Source organism: Haematobia irritans, chromosome 2 (genome assembly GCF_050003625.1).
Source record: "Haematobia irritans isolate KBUSLIRL chromosome 2, ASM5000362v1, whole genome shotgun sequence".
NCBI lineage: Eukaryota > Metazoa > Arthropoda > Insecta > Diptera > Muscidae > Haematobia > Haematobia irritans.
Window position 1 is genome coordinate 182,362,324 of NC_134398.1, and position 22,646 is coordinate 182,384,969.

Below are 22,646 nucleotides of genomic sequence, written 5' to 3' on the forward strand. Positions count from 1 at the left end.
ATTGGAGTTATCATTGGTCCAATTTCCGAGGCTCAGTCCAAGTTTGTAAAGAAATAATAAATTAAAATATAATTTCAATTTCAAGTAAGTTGCAAAAAATTTATTGGATATATTTATTAACATTTTTGAGGATTTATTATATTTTTGTGGAATAATTTCAAGTCCTCAACTTGGAAGTTTAATTTATTTCTGAATATCAGAATTTATTTCATGACTTCTTACTATGTGGCGCCTCAATTTCATTTTTTTTTCACATTAATATTCTATTGGTATAACTAATTCTAACAATTTTTCTTTTCCACCTTACCATAAATCACACTTATTTAATAACCTATTCATTCAATCTACTTATGTCTTTTATAATATTTATAGGCTTTCAGATTATTGCCATTCTATGTAATTTGCATGATTGTTAGCAATCGTAACATGATAGGGTTTCTGATGATTGGGTAGTGGTATTCGTGGTGGTGGTGTTGGTGCTGCTAGTAATAGTGCTGGCTGTCCGCATAAGCAGGGGTGAAGTGTAAACTTATGATGTGTCTCTCGGGGGTTAAGGTGTTCCCAATGAATAATTTCCTGTAGAGTTCACATACACCCAGCCACATAAAACAAAAAAACTTTCAACATATCATGCTTAGTATTCACAAAAATAATCTTATCATTTGTGTGTGTGTATGGTTTCATGTACATATTTGATTACCTATTATATGTAAGTTTTGTAGTATACTTTTAGGCGATTTATTTCTATTCGTGATATATTTTTGTTTTTCATTGGCGGCATTCTTATAGACGAATTTGTCAACATTTGTAAAAATTTGAATAAACCAATTTTTGGTGGTAAAATACTACATTACTTAGCCTGTAACAAGATTGCATGATGGCAAACATTTACTCGCTATGTCCTATAAAATAAAATAAATTTATTTTGTCTGGGAATTTTCTTTTGTCATTAAATTTCTTACAGGCGTCATCGTCATCAAAGCTAATTTGGGTTTTGAAAGGCTGGATTTTATTCTCTCTCTCTCTCTTTTGTTCAATTACCCTACTTGATGGTGTTGCTTTAATAGTTGTTTCCGCCTTGTAACTACAACTGCCAAAAATTATTGCCAAAGGTCATGCTTTAATTTTGTATGCTTGATGTTTTCTTTTTGGTTTTTTTGGTCTTTTGTCTTAAACATGCTATTTTTATTTGGATAATTAAGCCATAAACTTTAATGAAAATTATATAGGAAACTAAAAACAAGAATTAGCGTAGGAAGGAAATAATTATATAAAACAATTCGTATAATTTTAACACTATTTTAATGGGCATTTAATTTACATTAAAAATACATAAGAAAGAAAGTCAAAGTGCCTAGTAAAAGGTGACTATAATGATTTAAAACATTCAATTGGACAACAGAAAAAAATTTCCCTAAAATTTTCCAATTAAAATTTTAATTGAGTTTTAAAAAATATTCAATTAAAAAATTAAATGAATCAACAATTTTTTTTAAATGAAACAAAAATCAATCACAAAAATTATTTATATCAATTAATTTTTTAATTGAACTTTAATTAATTTTTTAATTGAACTTTAATTAATTTTTTAATTGATACTATTACTTTTGTGATTGAAAACATTTCAATTAAAAAATTAATTGGATCAATTAATTTCGTGATTGAATCAGAAAAAACTAAAATTGCAAAACTTGTATTTAAAAAGATTCTTTGCTTGAATTAAAAAAAAAAAATAATTAAAAATAATTAAAATTAGAAAATTTGGTAAAATTTAACTATAAACAAATTTTCATTAACTAAAATATAGTTTTCTCGGCTATAAAATTTGTCGTTGAATTTTTCTGAGGGTAGAGGAAACACATATTTTTTGATTTTAATCAGGAAATTTGTTATCCAAATAATTTTTGGATAACGAAAATTGCTTAAATAACGGAATTAATAATTAATTAATAGTGACCTAAAATTGCAGCCAATCAGCATTCAAATTCCTCGTGTCTATCAAATTTCAGTATTAACTTTGATTGTATTCTGAAAAAGTTATCAGAACATATTAAATTTCCTACAGAAAATTTTGTATAAATTTTATTTCTATACAAAATTTTGTCAAAATTTTATTTCAATAGGCAATTTTGTCAAAATTGTATTTCCATAAAAAATTTTGTCAAAATTTTATTTCTATAGAAAATTTCGTCAAAATTAAAATTTCTATGGAAAATTTTGTCAAAATTTTATTTTTATGAAAAATTTTGTCAAAATTTTATTTTTATGGAAAATTTTGTCAAAGTTTTATTTCTATAGAAAATTTTATCTAAATTTTATTTCTATAGACATTTTTGCCAAAATTTTATTTCTATAGAAAAATTTGCCAAAATTTTATTTTTATAGAAAATTTTGTAAAAAAATTATTTCTGTATAAAATTTTGTCAAAATGTTATTCCTATAGACAATTTTGTCAAAATATTATTTCTATAGAAAATTTTGTCAAAATATTATTTCTATAGAAAATTTTGTCAAAACTTTATTTCTATAGAAAACTTTGTCAAAAATTTTTTTTCTATAGAAAATTTTGCCAAAATTTTATTTCTATAGAAAATTTTGTAAAAAATTTATTTCTATACAAAATTTTGTCAAAATTTTAGTTCTATAGAAAATTTTGAATAATGGAAATTGCTTCAATCACGGAACTATTAATAGTGACCTAAAATTGCAGTCAATACAATTGCATTTTCTATAAAAAATTTTGTCACAATTTTATTTCTATAAAAAATTTTGTCACAATTTTATTTCTATAGAAAATTTTGTCATAATTTAATTTCTATAGAAAATTTTGTCAAACTTTTATTTTTATGGAATATTTTGTCAAAATTTTATTTTTATGGAAAATTGTATAAAAATTGTATTCCTATTGAAAATTTTATCAAAATTTTATTTCTATAGAAAAGTTTGTCAAAATATTGTTTATATTGAAAAGTCAGTCAAAATTTTATTTCTATAGAAAATTTTGCCAAAATTTTATTTCTATAAAAAATTTTATGAAAATTTTATTTCTATAGAAAATTTTGTCAAAATTTTATTTCTATAGACAATTTTGTAAAAATTTTATTTCTATAGAAAATTTTAGCAACATTTTAGTTCTATAGAAATTTTTATTAAAAATTTAATTCTATAGAAAATTTTGAATAATGGAAATTGCTTCAATCACGGAATTATTAATAGTGACCTAAAATTGCAGTCAATAAAATTGCATTTTCTATAAGAAATTTTGTCACAATTTTATTTCTATAGAAAATTTTGTTCAATTTTTATTTCTATAGAAAATTTTGTCAAAATTTTATATCTATAGCAACATTTTATATCTATAGCAAAATTTGTCAAAATTTTATTTCTATAGAAAATTTTATGAACATTTTGTTTCTATAAACAATTTTATGAATATTTGATTTCTATTGAAAATTTTATCAAAATTTTGTTTCTATAGAAAATTTTGTCAAAATTTTATTTCTGTAGAAAATTTTGTCAAAATTTTATTTCTATTGAAAATTTTATCAAAATTTTATTTTTATAGAAAATTTTGTAAAAAAATTATTTCTGTAGAAAATTTTGTCGAAATTTTATTTCTATAGAAAATTTAATCAAAATTTTATTCCTATAGAAAATTTTGACAAAATTTTATTTCTATAGAAAATTTTGTCAAAATTTTATTTCTATAGAAAATTTTGTCAAAATTTTATTTATATAGCAAATTTTGTCAAAATTTTATTTCTATAGAAAATTTTGCCAAAATTTTATTTCTATAGAAAATTTTGCCAAAATTTTATTTCTATAGAAAATTTTGCCAAAATTTTATTTCTATAGAAAATTTTGCCAAAATTTTATTTCTAGAAAAATTTTATGAATATTTTACTTCTATTGAAAATTATATCAAAATTTTATTTCTATCGAAAATTTTGCCAAAATTTTATTTCTATAGAAGATTTTATCAAAATTTTAGTTTTATAAAAAATTTTGTCAAATTTTTTTTCTATAAAAATTTTGTCAAATTTTTTTTCTATAGAAAATTTTGTCAAAATTTTATTTCTATAGAAAATTTTGTCAAAATTTTATTTTTATAAAAAATTTTGTTAAAATTGTATTTCTAGAGCAAATTTTGTCAAAATTTTATTTCTATAGAAAATTTTGTCGAAATTTTATTTCTATAGAAAATTGTACCAAAATTTTATTTCTATAGAAAATTTGGAATAATGGAAATTGCTTCAATCACGGAATTATTAATAGTGACCTAAAACTGCAGTCAATCAGCATTCAAATTTCCTTGGGTCTACCAAATTTCAGTATTAACTTTAATCGTATTCTGAATTAGTTATCAGAACATATTATATTTTTGCATTATCCTATAGATGAGCAGAGGCATAGACATGGCTAGATCGATGAAAATACTGATTCACCATCAACATTGACATATATGCGACTTTATAACACCTACGATAATAGCAATATATATTATAACCTTCAAAATGATGTAAAAATCGGATGTATGCCCCTCTTTGATCTTTTCTCGAATGTAGTAGAGAAAACATCTTTGAAATTATGATCAATAAATTTTTGGTCACTTACCAAAGTTCATTGATATTCTTCATCATACTTTTAGGTATTAATTGATAATGGGGTTTATCCATTTTTCTCTTTTTTTTTCAATAATTTTCTTATTAATAAATTTTACGTAGATAAACGTTAGTCAAAAGATTACTATCACACTTAATCAAATTACGAAAACACTGATAATTTAGCAAAACGATATGCCGAAAGGCTTATAACTAAAAAATTACAATATCAATATTTTTAAACGTTTTTTTTTTTCTTATTATGACAATATATAAATGACATTCAAAATTGGGGATTTTTTCAAATAGAATGACATTTAAATCCAATTTTGTTTTCTTTCTATTAGTAGGAGTACTCAGAAAAAATATCACCCAAATATTTTCAATTAAAAGTTGAAAGTCGAACATTGAGAAAAATTATGAATTAAAACAAGTAAGGAAAGTCTAAAGTTGGGCGGGGCCGACTATATTATACCCTGCACCACTTAGTAGATCTAAATTTTCGATACCATATCACATTCGTCAAACGTGTTGGGGGCTATATATAAAGGTTTGTCCCAAACACATACATTTAAATATCACTCGATGTGGACAGGATTTGAAAGACTTTTACAAAATCTATAGACTCAAAATTTAAGTTGGCTAATGTACTAGGGTGGAACACAATGTTAGTAAAAAAACTAGGGTGGAACACAATGTTAGTAAAAAAACTAGATTGGAACACAATGTTAGTAAAAAATATGGGAAGCATTTAAATCTGAAGCAATTTTAAGGAAACTTCGCAAAAGTTTATTTATGATTTATCGCTCGATATATATGTATTAGAAGTTTAGGAAAATTAGAGTCATTTTTAGAACTTTTCGACTAAGCAGTGGCGATTTAACAAGGAAACTGTTGGTATTTTGACAATTTTTGTCGAAATCAGAAAAACATATATATATATATATGGGAGCTATATCTAAATTTGAAGCGATGTCAACCAAATTTGGCAGGCATAGCTACAATGCTAATTCTACTCCCTGTGCAAAATTTCAACTAAATCGGAGTTAAAAATTGGCCTCTGTGGTCATATGAGTGTAAATCGGGCGAAAGCTATATATTGGAGATGTATCCAAATCTGAACCGATTTCAACCAAATTTGGCACGCATAGTTACAATGCTAATTCTACTCCTTATGCAAAATTTCAACTAAATCGGAGCAAATTGGCCTCTGTGGGCAATTGAGTGTAAATCGGGCGAAAGCTATATATGGGAGCTATATCTAAATCTGAACCGATTTGGCTGATATTTTGCAAGTTTTTCGAGACTCATAAAATATTCGGATGTACGGAATTTGAGGAAGATCGGTTGATATACACGCCAATTATGACCAGATCGGTGACAAATATATATGGCAGCTATATCTAAATCTGAACCGATTTTTTCCAAAATCAATAGGGATCGTCTTTGAGCCGAAACAGGACCCTATACCAAATTTTAGGACAATCGGACTAAAACTGTGAGCTGTACTTTGCACACAAAAATACATCAACAGACAGACAGATAGACGGACAGACAGACAGACAGACATCGGTATATCGACTCAGAATTTAATTCTAAGCCGATCCGTATAGTAAAAGGTTGGTCTATGATTACTCCTTCTTGGTGTTATATACAAATGCACAAACTTATTGTACCACAGTAGTGGTGAAGGGTATAAAAATTAGCTGAATGAATAGGTCATTCATTGTATTCCCTTGGCTTCGTGTTCTCGGTTATTGTTCAAGCCAAACGTAATCTACCAAAATTTGGAGAAAATGTTACCACAAAAACTACCAAACAAAAATATCATATTTTGCAAAATTTTATTTCTATAGAAAATTTTGTCAAAATTTTATTTTTATAGAAAATGTTGTCAAAATTTTATTTTTATAGCAAACTAGCGTAACCCGGCCCGCTTCGCTGCGCCTTCCGAAGCGTATTTGGAGGAACATTTTGCATTAACTTAGTCAACTATATCCTTCGTGCTGAAAACAAATTCGAAAAGATTTCAATTCTTTTAAACAAATCGGACTACTTGATTTTTCGTTTATAGGTACAAATACGGCGGGAGAGGGTGTACCCTTTCCTCCAAATTTTTTTAATAATGTTCTGTATTCAAGTAGTTGGACAATCTTCTATATTTCTTGTGAATTTTAAGTGGGGTTTGTCAAGGAAAGGTATCCTTCTCCTCAACATATCTGAAAATTAGGCACTATATTATAATAACATACAAAGAATTACTGTTTCCTATCCAATAAATCAGGAAAAGCAAAAGTAGTAAAAAATTTTACCACATTAACATTTGCTAAAATGTTGGAAAATGATGCACCCTCTACGTTGGCTGCCAATTTCATGTAAATTTAAGTTCTTTACTAAAAAGAAGTCTGGCAGAAGCCTGTACAAAAATCATAAAATTATGTACCGAGTTCCCATTTACGGACAACCCTCTACTTTCAACTTAAGAAAAAAAAACGGACAAAAGGGAACCCTCTCTTTACTAAAAAGAAGACTAAAAAGAAGTCTGGCAGAAACCTGTGCAAAAATCATAAAATTATGTACCGAGTTCCCATTTACGGACAACCCTCTACTTTCAATTTAAGAAAAAAAAAAAACGGACAAAAGGGAACCCTCTCCCCACCTTCGCTCCACTCCGACCTGATATCGGACTATCACGTACCCCATATTAATTTCGCAACTACTCAATGGTCCCTATAAATTCTATCGAAGTAAATCGATAAAGTTTATTTCAATTTTCCCCTTCCCCAACCAGATATCGAAAAATCATATAGTAATTTAAAAATTATGTATAAATTTAATCACCTCCTGCCACGTCCCTGTAAATTTCAAGTAGATCGGAGATGTTTAAATTTTGCTCTATTGTTTTAAAGGGACGTCACTTTCCCCGATACAATATCGACACCCCTAACCTTCCCTGAAAATTCTTGAAACTTTCCTTCAAGTGTGGGGCAAGGAAGGTTGCCTCTTCGTTCATAACCTTCCCCCACTGCCTTTGTAAATTTCAAGAAAACTTAAATTTTGTTGTAGTTTTAGAGGAGGACCTCCTCCCCGTCCGTCCAAATATCACAAAATCAGGTATTAACTATTACGGTTGACGGAGGTTACGATCTCTCCCCAGTCCTCTGTAAATTTCAAGTAACTCGGTAAAGTTTAATTGTTTCTCTGTATGTACTTAAGAGAAGCGGATGTCTCCCTATGTCCTTTTATTTTTATTAAAAAATCAGGAACCTGATATAAATTTCGTAACCCATTTTTTCTGTAAAATTTCATTCGGCGGAGTTTAGTTTTGTTTGAACTTCCAAAAAAAAAATTTGGGCAAAGGTGTGGTCCCCCTCCCCGACCAAATATCGAAAAATAATGTAGCGGATTTTTGTCTACATGCCAACCCCAACATTCAATGAAAATTTCAAGCAAATCGCATAATTTTGTTCCAAGTTTCAAAAAGTAGGGCAAGGGGGAGGTCCCCCTCCCCATCCACATATGAAATCATCGGGTACCCCATATTAATTCCATAACCTCACCACATGTTCTCTGTAAATCTCAGATAATTTAGAGAATTTTAGTTTTTTCACTGTACTTTAAAAAAAGTCGAACAAAGGAGAGGCCCCCCTCCGCCACCAAATATCGAAATAAAAAGTAGCGGATCTTTGACTAGATGCCAACCCCAATCTTCAACGAAAATTTCAACCAAATCGGTCAACTTTGGTCCAATTTTCAAAAAGTCCGACAAAGGGGAGGTCCCCCTCCGCGACCAGGTATTAAAAAATGAGGTACCCTATTTTCACCACATGAACGCCCCCTACGATCTCTGAAAGTTTCAAGTAAATCGGTTCAGCCGTTTCGGAGCCAACTCGGTACATACAAACAAACAAACAAACAAACAAATAAACAAACATAGATTGAATTATATATATGTAGATTTTGTCAAAATTTTATTTTTATAGAAAATGTTGTCAAACATTTATTTCTATAGAAAATTTTGTCAAACTTTTATTTCCATAGATAATTTTGTCAAAATGTTATTTCTATAGAAAATTTTGTCAAAATTTTATTTCTATAGAAAATCTTGTCAAAATTTTATTTCTATGGAAAATTTTATTTATATAGAAACTTTTGTCAAAATTTTATTTCTATAGAAAATTTTGTCAAACTTATATTTCTATAAAAAATTTTGTCAAAATTTTATAATCTACCAAAATTTGAAGAAAATGTCACTAAAAACTACCGACTTATATTTAAAAAAACTTATATTTCTATAGAAAATTTTGTTAAAATTTTATTTCTATAAAAACAATCTACCAAAATTTGAAGAAAATGTTACCAAAAAACTACCAAATAAAAAATCTTATTTTGCTAAATTCTATTTTTATAGAAAATGTTGTCAAAATTGTATTTCTATACAAAATTTTGTCAAATTTTTATTCCTATAGGAAATTTTGTCAAAATTTCATTGCTATAGAAAATTTTGTCAAAATTTTATTTCTATAGAAAATTTTGTCAAAATTTTATTTCCATAGAAACTTTTGTCAAAGTTGTATTTCTATAGAAAATTTTATTTCTATAGAAAATTTTGCCAAAATTTGATTTCTATAGAAAATTGTACCAAAATTTTATTTCTATAGGAAATTTTCTATAGAAAATTTTGTCAAAATTTTATTTCTATAAAAAATTTTGTCTATATTTTATTTCTATACAAAATTTTGTCAAAATTTTATTTATATAGAAAAGTGTACCAAAATTTTATTTCTATAGGAAATTTAGTAAAAATTTTATTTCTATAGAAAATTTTGTCAAAATTTTATTTCTATAGAAAAATTTGTCAAAATTTTATTTCTGTAGACAATTATGTCAAAATTTTATTTTTATATGAAATTTGTGGCGGATTTTCCAAACTTTAACCAGTCACTCTATGAATCCAATGAGAAGGTCATAGGCAATTTTGCAGGCAATTTTCATATGAGATATAATAGTTGGAGCATCGTTGGACTCACATTGAAAAGCACAAACATTTCATGTCCTTAAAATCCACTCAAAAATAAGTTTACTTGCATCCTAAGATTGTGATTTTTTATACCCTTCACCATTACTGTGGTACAGGGTATAATAAGTTTGTGCATTTATATGTAAAGCCCAGAAAGAGTCGTCATAGTCCCTTCTTTAAGTATACAGATCGTCTTACACAGAAAAAAATTTCACTAAAATTTTTCCAATTGAAGTCTTAATTGAGTTTTAGAAAATATTCAATTACAAATTTAATTGATTGAACAAATTTTTTAAATGAAACAAAAATCAATCATACAAATTAATAGTATCAATTAGTATCAAAATTTTTTAATTGACTATCAATTAATTTTTTAATTGACTATCAATTAATTTTTTAATATATTTTATCATTTCTATGATTGAAAACATTTCAATTAAAAAATTAATTGGATCAATTAATTTCGTGATTGCTCCAAACAAATTTGAAGGAGTTAAGATTGTATTAAAAATTTTCGTCCGTCCGACTTTAAACTTTAATTACTTGTTTGAGTATAATTTTAAAAGCAAATTATTAATTTTTTTGTATTACAGTGCCTCTTAGGCTCACAATTTATAGCAAAAAAATTTAAGTAAAACAAGTAAGGAAAGTCTAAAGTCGGGCGGGGCCGACTATATTATACCCTGCACCACTTTGTAGATCTAAATTTTCGATACCATATCACATCCGTCAAATGTGTTGGGTGCTATATATAAAGGTTTGTCCCAAATACATACATTTAACTATCACTCGATCTGGACAGAATTTGATAGACTTCTACAAAATCTATAGACTCAAAATTTAAGTCGGATAAAGCCCTAAGGTGGAACACAATGTTAGTAAAAAAATATGGGATAAATTTAAATCTGAAACAATTTTAAGGAAACTTTGCAAAAATTTATTTATGATTTATCGCTCAATATATATGTAATAGAAGTTTAGGAAAATTAAAGTCATTTTAACAGCTTTTCGACTAAGCAGTGGCGATTTTACAAGGGAAATGTTGGTATTTTGACCATTTTTGTCGAAATCAGAAAAACATATATATGGGAGCTATATCTAAATCTGAACCGATTTCAACCAAATTTGGCACGCATAGCTACAATGCTAATTCTACTCCCTGTGCAAAATTTCAACTAAATCGGAGCAAAAAATTGGCCTCTGTGGTCATATGAGTGTAAATCGGGCGAAAGCTATATATGGGAGATATATCTAAATCTGAACCGATTTCAACCAAATTTGGCACGCATAGCTACAATGCTAATTCTACTCCCTGTGCAAAATTTCAGCTAAATCGGAGCAAAAAATTGGCCTCTGTGGTCATATGAGTGTAAATCGGGCGAAAGCTATATATGGGAGCTATATCTAAATCTGAACCGATTTCAACCAAATTTGGCATGCATAGCTATGATGCTAATTCTACTCCCTGTGCAAAATTTCAACTAAATCGGAGCGAAAAATTGGCCTCTGTGGTCATATGAGTGTAAATCGGACGAACGATATATATGGGAGCTATATCTAAATCTGAACCGATTTCAATAAAATTTGGCACACTAGACTACACTACTAACTGAACTCCTAGTGCAAAATTTCTTCCAAATTGGGGTAAAACTCTGGCTTCTGGGACCGTATTAGTCCATATCGGGCGAAAGATATATATGGGAGCTATATCTAAATCTGAACCGATATCTTCCAAAATCAATAGGTATCTATTCTGAGCCAAAACACATACTTGTGACAAATTTGAAGTCGATTGGACTAAAACTACGACCTAGACTTTGATTACAAAAATGTGTTCACGGACAGACGGACAGACGGACAGACGGACATGGCTATATCGACTCAGGAGTCCACCCTGAGCATTTTTGCCAAAGACACCATGTGTCTATCTCGTCTCCTTCTGGGTGTTGCAAACATACGCAATAACTTATAATACCCTGTTCCACAGTGTGGAGCAGGGTATAAAAAAAAAGAAATGGGCATTTTTTTTCTAGTTCAGCACTCTAGTTATGCAAAGTGGTCATTAACACCACAAACTCTCGATATTTCTCTCTTCCAATTTTAACTCGACACTAAATCGCCTATACTTTCCACCACCTACACTCAAATTAATAATGTGTAGCCCAAACCTCTTCTTAACAAAAACCTTAAAAATTTTTGTAATCGAAAGCTTACATTTATGCATTTTATTATTTGTGAGTTGTGTTTGCTGTTGTGTTTGTTTTTATTTAAATGTACAATATCGTTTTATGTTTTATACTTTTTCTTTATGGTTATGAGTTTGTTCACCGTCGACGATTGTCGATTTTGCACTTTGTCGAAGGAACTTTGTTTATGGATTTCTTTTTATGGCAATCGTTCCTTTGGCTTTTCGCTTTTCCATTTGTTCTGGTGTAAGTACATAAAAAAGGCAAAAAAAAACGGTAAGAACTTTTATTGAACCCACGCGAAAGAGTATTTTCGAGAAAAACATCGAATCGAAGAAATTTGTGAGAATAAAAACCCCGACTCGAACCAACAACCAAGCAATTCCATATATCGTAGATATGTAAAGGCAAAAAAAAATCAAGTATGAATGTTATTGCTGTATTTCCATGCAAATTGTATTCTTTTGTAAATGCTCTTTTGACACGCTTCTTTGTCCCACTGCATGAGATTGCATGTCTTTGCACCACTCTTACATAGTACTAAGTTTGCATGGCCCTAAGATCTTTTTTAGGGGAGTAGATTGGAGTGCATTGAGATTTCAATGCAAAATCATTGAAGTGCATGTCATGTTCGAATAGGGCGTTATTACATTATGGTTTAATTTTAAAGCCAACTCAATATAAATTAAAAATAAAATACACGCTATCGTTTTTTCTTCATATCTACTACCATTTATTTATTTTATTGTCATAAATCACTTACTAGAGTAAAGTGAGGTAAGACAAGAAATTACAAGTGCAAATTATATACATTTTAAAATAATTTCTATAATTATAAGAGAAATTTTCAAAGTTATCATGTAATGAAATTGTTATCCAAAATATGTTGTCAATAACCGCAAGCATATACAATAGAGCAATAACAGGCTTCTTACCACTCAACTGGAAGATTATGAGATATGGGAAAAGCAGTTTCGATTTGTACAAATTATTACAATATTTATTCGAAAAATTTATAAAGAAATAAAATTTTGCAAAAATTTTCTATAGAACTAAAATTTTGACAAATTCTTGACAGAATTTTCTATTGCACTAAAATTCTGCAAAAATTTCCTCAAGAAATTAAATATTGCAAACATTTTCTTATTTTGTTTTCTACAGAAAATTTTCTTAACATTTCATTTCTGTAGAAAATGTTTGCAAAATTTTTTCTATAGAAAATTTTTTCAATGTTTTTGTTTGAAAATTTTTAAAAAATTATCTATAGAAATAAAATTTTGCAAAAATTTTCTATAGAAATAAAATTTTGCAAAAATTTTCTATAGAAATAAAATTTTGACAAAATTTTCTATAGAAATAAAATTTTGAAAAAATTTTCTATAGAACTAAAATTTTGCAAAAATTCACTCAAGAAGTAAAATTTTGCAAAAATTTTCTGTAGAAATAAAATTTTGCAAAAAATTTCTATAGAAATAAAATTTTGCAAAAATTTTCTATAGAAATAAAATTTTGACAAAATTTTCTATAGAAATAAAATTTTGAAAAAAATTTCTAAAGAAATAAAATTTTGCAAAAATTTTCTATAGAAATAAAATTTTGCAAAAATTTTGTATAGAAATAAAATTTTGACAAAATTTTCTATAGAACTAAAATTTTGCAAACATTTCCTCAAGAAATAAAATTTTGCAAAAATTTTCTATAGAAATAAAATTTTGATAAAATTTTCTAAAGAAATAAAATTTTGCAAAAATTTTCTATAGAAATAAATTTTTGCAAAAATTTTCTATAGAAATAAAATTTTGCAAAAATTTTCTATAGAAATAACATGTTGACAAATTTTTGACAGAATTTTCTATAGCACTAGAATTTTGCAAACATTTCCTCAAGAAATAAAATTTTGCAAACATTTTCTATAGAAATAAAATTTTGCAAAAATTTTTGCTAAATTTTTTCTATAGAAAACTTTTACAATGTTTTTGTTTGAAAATTTTGAAAACATTTTCTATAGAAATAAAATTTTGCAAAAATAGAAATTATATAGAAATAAAATTTTGCAAAAATTTTCTATAGAAATAAAATTTTGCAAAAATTTTCTATAGAAATAAAATTTTGACAAAATTTTCTATAGAACTAAAATTTTGCAAAAATTCACTCAAGAAGAAAAATTTTGCAAAAATTTTCTGTAGAAATAAAATTTTGAAAAAATTTTCTAAAGAAATAAAATTTTGCAAAAATTTTCTATAGAAATAAAATTTTGCAAAAATTTTCTATAGAAATAAAATTTTGCAAAAATTTTCTATAAAAATAAAATTTTGACAAAATTTTCTATAGGAATAAAATTTTGCAAAAATTTTCTATAGAAATAAATTTTTGCAAAAATTTTCTATAGAAATAAAATTTTGCAAAAATTTTCTATAGAAATAAAATTTTGACCAATTTTTGACAGAATTTTCTATTGCACTAAACTTTTGCAAAAATTACCTCAAGAAATAAAATTTTGCAAAAATTTTCTATAGAAATAAAATTTTGCAAAAATTTTCTATAGAAATAAAATTTTGCAAAATTTTCTTATTTTCTATAGACAATTTTGTCAACATTTTATTTCCGTTGAAAATTTTTGCAAAATTTTTTCTATAGAAAATTTTTTCAATGTTTTTGTTTGAAAATTTTGAAAAAATTTTCTATAGAAATAACATTTTGAAAAAATTTTCTATAGAAATAAAATTTTGCAAAAATTTTCTATAAAAATAAAATTTAGCAAATGTTTCTTATTTTTCTATAGAAAATTTTGTCGACATTTTATTTCTGTAGAAAATTTTTGCAAAACTTTTTTCTATAGAAAATTTTTTGAATGTTTTTGTTTGAAAATTTGAAAAATTTTCTATAGAAATACAATTTTGACAGAATTTTCTATAGAAATAAAATTTTGACAATATTTTCTATAGAAATAAAATTTTGACAAAATTTTCTATAGAAATAAAATTTTGCAAAAATTTTCTATTGAAATAAAATTTTGACAAAATTTTCTATTGAAATAAAATTTTGACAAAATTCTCCATAGAAATAAAATTTTGACAAAATTGTCCATAGAAATAAAATTTTGAAAAATTTTTGACAAAATTTTCTATAGAACTAACAGTTTGCAAAAATTTCCTCAAGAACTAAAATTTTGCAAAAATTTTGTAAAAATTTTCTATAGAAAAAAATTTTGCAAAAATATTCTATAGAAATAAAATTTTGGAAAAAATTTCTATAGAATTAAAATTTTTCAAACATTTTCTTGTTTTATTTTCTATAGAAATTTTTTTCAAAATTTTATATCTATAGAAGATTTGTGCAAAATTTAATTTCTATAGAAAATTTTTGCAAAATGTAATTTCTGTTGAAAATTTTGTTAAAATAAAATTATAAAACACTTCTATTGAAGAAACATTTTGTTCGTAATAAAGTGGAAACGGCCTTAATTCGTGATGTCCTCTAGAAAATCCAAAATTCCATCCAAATCCTGAAAACTTAGAAATTTTTATATGAAAAATTTATTTTGCTCATAGATCCTCAAAAAAAAAAATAGCTTCTGTACCATATACTCCAAAAACACATTTTGCTTCAAGCATATATATTTTCAGGATTGGTCCAGACAAACTATAGCTAATATTATTCAAACATATTATAAAGTGGAAGAAATGAATTTAATGAAATTTTCTTTGTGTGGATATATTTTTAAGGCGCCAATTGGTTACTTGCATTATTTTACTTGCAGCATACTCTCTAGGTCTCTATTTCTAAACACATATTTGTTTATAGGCTATTTCTAAATTAATATATGTTTGCATCTAAGCATATTATATTTACAAACATTTTATGTCCCAAACATAATATGTTCTAACATTCTAACATAATATGTTCTCACATATGGAAATATCCCAGCAAAAAAATTGGAAGTTCTTCCAAAGGCACAACTTTAAAAGCGCTTCCAGAAGATGCACTCCCAATGATGTTCTCCATTTTAACTACCTAGGAAGTTCTTCTATTCAATTTTTTATAATTTGTGTTTTTCATACTTGTAATGGGTAATTTTAACTTTTTTTGTTTCAAATTGGTTAAAAACAGAGTAAGAGTTAATAAAATGGTACAAATCATTTAAATTTTGTCGAAAAACATGCTAAATCCAATCTGAAAAAATTGTGAATTTTTGAAAATATTTGAGGTCAAACATTTCCGACAATCGTTAGAATCCATTAAAAATTATCAAAAATTATAAAAGTTATTTATTTGGCAAAATATCACAGAATTTTTTAATTTACATCCAAAAAATTGAATTCGGATCACACCTAAAGAAGTGATGCAAATTCAGGAGGACTTCCCTCCTATGACAAGCATATGCTAAATTCATTGCTTCTGCGTCAATTTTGCACCACTTCCGGATCCAAAAAGAAAATTTTCATTACTTTTTTGGTGGCGTTTTTTTTTTCTGGGATTTTCTATAGAAAAAAACTTTTGACAAAATTTCCTATAGAAGTAAAATTTTGCAAAAATTTTGTGTATGAATAAAATTTTGCACAAATTTTCTATAAAAATAAATTTTAGATAAAATTTTTCATTAATATAAAATTTTGAAAAAATTATCTTTGGAAATAAATATTGGAAAACATTTTTTATAGAAATAAAATTTTGACAAAATTTTCTATAGAAATCAAATTTTGCAAAAATTTTCTATAGAAGTAAAATTTTGCAAAAATTTTCTATAGAAATAAAATTTTGACCAAATTTTCTATAGAAATAAAATTTTGACAACATTTTCTATAGAATTAAAAATTTGACAAAATTTCCTATAGAAGATAAATTTTACACAAATTTTGTGTATGAATAAAATTGTGCACAAATTTTCTATAAAAATAAATGTTTGACAAAATTTTCTATTAAAATAAAATTTTGACAAAATTTTCTATTAAAATAAAATTTTGACAAAATTTTCTATAGGAATAAAATTTTGAAAAAATTTTCTTTGGAAATAAATATTGGAAACAAATTTTTATAGAAATAAAATTTTGACAAAATTTTCTATAGAAATAAAATTTTGACAAAATTTTCTACTAAAATAAAATTTTCACAAAAATTATATAGGAATAAAATTTTCGCAAAATTTTCTGTAGGAATACAATTTTGAAAAAAAATTTTTTGAAAATAAATATTGCAAAAATTTTTTTATAGAAATAAAATTTTGACAAAATTTTCTATAGAAATAAAATTTTGCAAATATTTTCTATAGAAATAAAACTTTGCACAAATGGAACGTTTCGATAGAAATACAATTTTGACCAAATTTTCTATAGAAATAAAATTTTGATAAAATTTAAATTTTCTATAGAAATAAAATTTTGACAAAATTTTCTATAGAAATAAAAGTCTCGTACCATTGCTCTATTTCGCCTATAGAGCATGGGCATTCCAACATTCCAAAAAGGTGGTTTCTTGTGTTTACGGCACAATCTCTGGATTTCAGTCCGCTTGCGCATTTTCGAGAGTAAAGCTAATACTAAAAAAATATACCAATGGTTCGATCTCGCACTTTGACGGGAATTTGCCAAAATACTGTAGATTTACGACCTTCTTGTAGCTTGTGATGATTTTAAAGGCCATAATTCGTGCCAAAGCTGGACAATTCTATCAAATCTAAGTTAATTTGTAAATTTGATGTTATTTACGACATATTGTGCTTTTGGCCGATTTCAAAATAATGGAAGTAAAGGCGATTTCAACTCTTATATAAAGATACCCATTTTACAGTCGAACCACTTATCTCTAAGCAAAAATGGCATTTGTATTTGAAGCACAAGAAATCTTTGTGCCTTCGACCATAACATTATTATCTAATTCTATAATGAAAAACAACAATATAATTTTCCAATAATTTCTTTGAACATAAAGATTTTAACGAAAACCCTAAATTTTAAATTTATATATTTTCTGCTGTGAAGCAACTGATTAAATTTCCTAAAGCTTGCAGTGATTTGTTCACCCATTTTTTTATCTGTTGCATAGTAACGAAAAAGCTAAAAACGAAAACTAAATTAAAGAATTTTCCCCTCATTACTTAAAAACAAATAATAAAATTAGTAAATTGTTGATGCAAACTCTTCCCTTACTTGCATAGAATGACTGGGTTATAGATAGAAATGTTTATTAGAGTGGAACGAAAATTATTATTTTTGGGGAACATATGACAATTATTCAAAATTCTAAATAAATCGAAAAAAAAAAAAATAAATGGAAAAATTAAAAAGAAATCAAATCAAAAATATGTGAGTAAAAGTAGGCATTTTGTGGGTATCTTTAAAATAAATTTGGAGATAAACATAAATCAATTACGACGTGGCCTGTCTTTTATTACAGGAACTCAGTGACTTTACAGATTTCCTAATTTGTCTTAAGACCCCGTTTCGAACTCAACTAGGTAACTCTTTCAACTCAACTAGGTAACTCTTGGGTGGGTTCGATTCCTGCTACGACCGAACACCAAAAAGTTTTTCGGCGATGGATTATCCCACCTCAGTAATGCTGGTGACTTTTCTGAGGGTTTCAAAGCTTCTCTAAGTGGTTTCACTGGAATGTGGAACACCGTTCGGACCCGGCTATCAAAAGGAGGTCCCTTGTCATTGAGCTTAATATAGAATCGGGCAGCACTCAGTGATAAGAGAGAAGTTCACCACTGTGGTATCACAATGGACTGAATACACAATGGTCTAAGTGAGCCTGATACGTCGGGCTGCCACATAACCTAACTAGGTAACTCTTCAACAATGCTATTCATTTGTAAAAGCAGGGCAACGACATAGGCAGTGTTCGAAGTTTTCATTCTCTTCAGAATATGCCGTACATATTTCATCGTCCATTGTTCCCATTCGGATCAGATTAACTCTCAAATTTAGGTGCCCGGTCATGACTTCCACGGCATTATTTTCGTCGCCCTTCGCCTTTATTTATTTATTATTTCTATAGAAAATTTTGTCAAAATTTTATCTCTATCAGAAATTTTGTCAAAATTTTATTTCTACAGAAAATTATGTTAAAAATTTTATTTCTATAGAAAATTTTGTCAAAATTTTATTTCTATAGAAAATTTTGTCAACATTTTATTTCTATAGAAAATTTTGTCAACATTTTATTTCTATAGAAAATTTAGTCAACATTTCTATAGAAAATTTTGTCAAAATTTAATTTCTACAGAAAATGTTGTCAACATTTTATTTCTATAGAACATTTTGTAAAAATTTACATTCAAATCGATAATTTGAGTTTGGCAAAGGAAAAGAGATAAGCTTGCAAATTTGTTTTAGGCAGTAGCCGACTATCAAAACCCTTTTTCGGAAGGTTCAAGTATAGTTCGCTTTGGGTTGAGTGAATTACCCGAATTTATTCTGATAATTGGTTGATAGTTTTGCTGCAAGTAGAGGATGCTGATGAGGAATGTGGTAATTCCGAAACAGCTGTACATCCAACCATCTTGCAGTCTATAGGGCTTTGCCCAAATAAATTTGACAAGCATACTTTTCCTCTGTTGGTTAAGCTACACTTGTAGTTTAGTCAATGCATGGCTTTAAGCTGAGATCAAAAACAACAATAACGATAGAAGAGAAGCCAACAATAACAAACAAAACGAATAAAAAAATTTTATTTCTATAGAAAATTTTGTCAGTATTTTATTTCTATAGAACATTTTGTCAAAATTTTATTTCTATAGAAAATTTTGTCAAAAATTTTATTTGTATAGAAAATTCCGTCAAAATTTTATTTCTGTGAAAAATTTTGTCAAAAATTTATTTATATGGACAATTTTGTCAAAATTTTATTTGTATAGACAATTTCGTTAAAATTTTATTTGCATAGACAAATTCGTTAAAATTTTATTTCTATAGAAAATTTTGTCGACACTTTTTTTTTTCTATAGAAAATGTTATCCAAATTTTATTTCTATAGAAAATGTTGTCCAAATTCTATTTCTGTAGACAATTTTGTCAAAATTTTATTTTTATAGAAAATTTTGTCTAAATTTTATTTCTATAAAAAATTTTGTCAAAATTTTATTTCTATAGAAAAGTTTGTCAAAAATTTTATTTCTATAGAGAATTTTGTCAACATTTTATTTCTATAGAAAATTTTGTCAAAATTTTATTTTTATAGAAAATTTTGTCAAAATTTTATTTCTATGAAAATTTTGTCAAAATTCTATTTCCATTAAAGTTTTGTCAAAATTTTATTTCTATAGAGAAGTTTGTCAAAATTTTATTTCTATAGAAAATTTTGTCAACATTTTATTTCCTTTGGAAATTTTGTCAAAATTTTATTTCAATAGAAAATTTTGTCAAAATTTTATTTGTAAAGAAAATTTCGTCAAAATTTTATTTCTGTGAAAAATTTTGTCAAAAATGTATTTCTATGGACAATTTTGTCAAGATTTTATTTGTATAGACAATTTCGTTAAAATTTTATTTGTATAGACAATTTCGTTAAAATTTTATTTCTATAGAAAATTTTGTCGACATTTTTTTTCTATAGAAAATGTTGTCCACATTTTATTTCTATAGAAAATTTTGTCAAAATTTTATTTCTATAGAAAATTTTGTCAAAATTTTATTTTTATAGAAAATTTTGTCTAAATTTTATTTCTATAAAAAATTTTGGCAAAATTTTATTTCTATAGAAAGTTTTGTCAAAATTTTATATCTATAGAAAATTTTATCAAAATTATATTTCTACAAAAAATTTTGTTAAAATTCAATTTCCATGAAAGTTTTGTGAAAACTTTATTTTTATGAAAATTTCGCCAAAATTTTATTTCTTATACAATTTTGTCAAAATTTTATTTATATAGAGAAGTTTGTCAAAATGTTATTTCTATGAAAATTTTGGCAAAATTTTATTTCTATGAACATTTTTTCAAAATTTTATTTCTATAGAAAATTTTGTGAAAATTTTATTTCTATAGAAAATTTTGTAAAAATTTTAGTTCTATAGAAAATTTTGTCAAAATTTAGTTCTACAGAAAATTTTGTCAAAATTTTATTTCTATAGAAAATTTAGTCAAAATTTTATTTCTATAGAACACTTTTGCAAAATTTTATTTCTACAGAAAAATTTTTCAAAATTTTATTTCTATAGAAAATTTTGTCAACATTTTATTTCCTTTGGAAGTTTTGTCAAAATTTTATTTCAATAGAAAATTTTGTCAAAATTTTATTTGTATAGAAAATTTCGTCAAAATTTTATTTCTGTGAAAAATTTTGTCAAAAATGTATTTCTATGGACAATTTTGTCAAGATTTTATTTGTATAGACAATTTCGTTAAACTTTTATTTGTATAGACAATTTCGTTAAAATTTTATTTCTATAGAAAATGTTGTCCAAATTTTATTTCTATAGAAAATTTTGTCAAAATTCTATTTCTATAGAAAATTTTGTAAAAATTTTATTTTTATAGAAAATTTTGTCTAAATGTTATTTCTATAAAAAATTTTGGCAAAATTTTATTTCTATAGAAAGTTTTGTCAAAATTTTATATCTATAGAAAATTTTATCAAAATTATATTTCTACAAAAAATTTTGTTAAAATTCTATTTCCATGAAAGTTTTGTGAAAACTTTATTTTTATGAAAATTTCGCCAAAATTTTATTTCTTAGACAATTTTGTCAAAATTTTATTTCTATAGAGAAGTTTGTCAAAATGTTATTTCTATGAAAATTTTGGCAAAATTTTATTTCTATGAAAATTTTTTCAAAATTTTATTTCTATAGAAAATTTTGTCAAAATTTTATTTCTATAGAAAATTTTGTAAAAATTTTATTTCTATAGAAAATTTTGTCAAAATTTAGTTCTACAGAAAATTTTTTCAAAATTTTATTTCTATAGAAAATTTAGTCAAAATTTTATTTCTATAGAACACTTTTGCAAAATTTTATTTCTACAGAAAAATTTTTCAAAATTTTATTTCTATAGAAAATTTAGTCAAGGATTTATTTCTGCAGAAAATTTTATCAAAATTTTATTTCCATGAAAGTTTTGTCAAAATTTTATTTCTATAGAAAATTTAGTCAAAATTTTATTTCTATAGAACACTTTTGCAAAATTTTATTTCTACAGAAAAATTTTTCAAAATTTTATTTCTATAGAAAATTTAGTCAAGGATTTATTTCTGCAGAAATTTTTATCAAAATTTTATTTCCATGAAAGTTTTGTCAAAATTTTATTTCTATGAAATTTGCCAAAATTTTATTTCTATAGAAAATTTAGTCAACATTTTATTTCTATAGATAATTTAGTCAAAATTTTATTTCGATAGAAAAACTTTGTCAAAATTTTATTTCTATAGAAAATTTTGCCAAAATTTTTTTTCTCTAGAAAATTTAGTCAAGATGTTTTTTCTATAGAAAATTTTGCCAAAATTTTATTTCTTTGGAAAAAATGTCAAAATTTCATTTCTATAGAAAACTTTGTACAAAATATTATTTCAATAGAAAATTTCGTCAAAATTTCATTTCTATAGAAAATTTTACCAAAATTTTATTTCTATAGAAAATTTAGTCAAAATTTTATTTCTATAGAAAATTTTGTCAAAATTTTATTTCAATAGAAAATTTTGTCAAAATTTTATATCTATAGAAAAATTTGGTCAAAATATTATTTCTTTAGAAAATTTTGTCGAAATTTTATTTCTATAGATAAATTTGTACCTACTATATTTTCGGTTCTCTACAGGATATTCTCAATGGAGATTTTGCCATATAAGAAAAATTCTCTGAATTACTCATTACACCCTAATTAACAACAAAATCACTGAAACA

The 22,646-nt window shown here is 25.4% G+C and overlaps 1 protein-coding gene across 5 annotated transcripts in view; it reads right to left on the reverse strand.

Annotated features, from left to right (window-relative positions):
* The window catches only part of bru1 (bruno 1), a 618,688-nt gene that overhangs the window by 423,989 nt on the left and 172,053 nt on the right, over positions 1-22,646 (reverse strand). Inside the window, exon 1 of one of the 5 annotated variants that reach the window (XM_075296972.1) lies at positions 4,615-4,756. The exons of the other annotated variants lie outside the window; for them this stretch is intronic. Within the exon in view, the coding sequence (XP_075153087.1) occupies positions 4,615-4,676 (62 nt within the window). The 5' untranslated portion in view covers positions 4,677-4,756. Of the gene's footprint in view, positions 1-4,614; positions 4,757-22,646 lie in introns of those variants that run through there. 5 annotated transcript variants of the gene reach the window in all.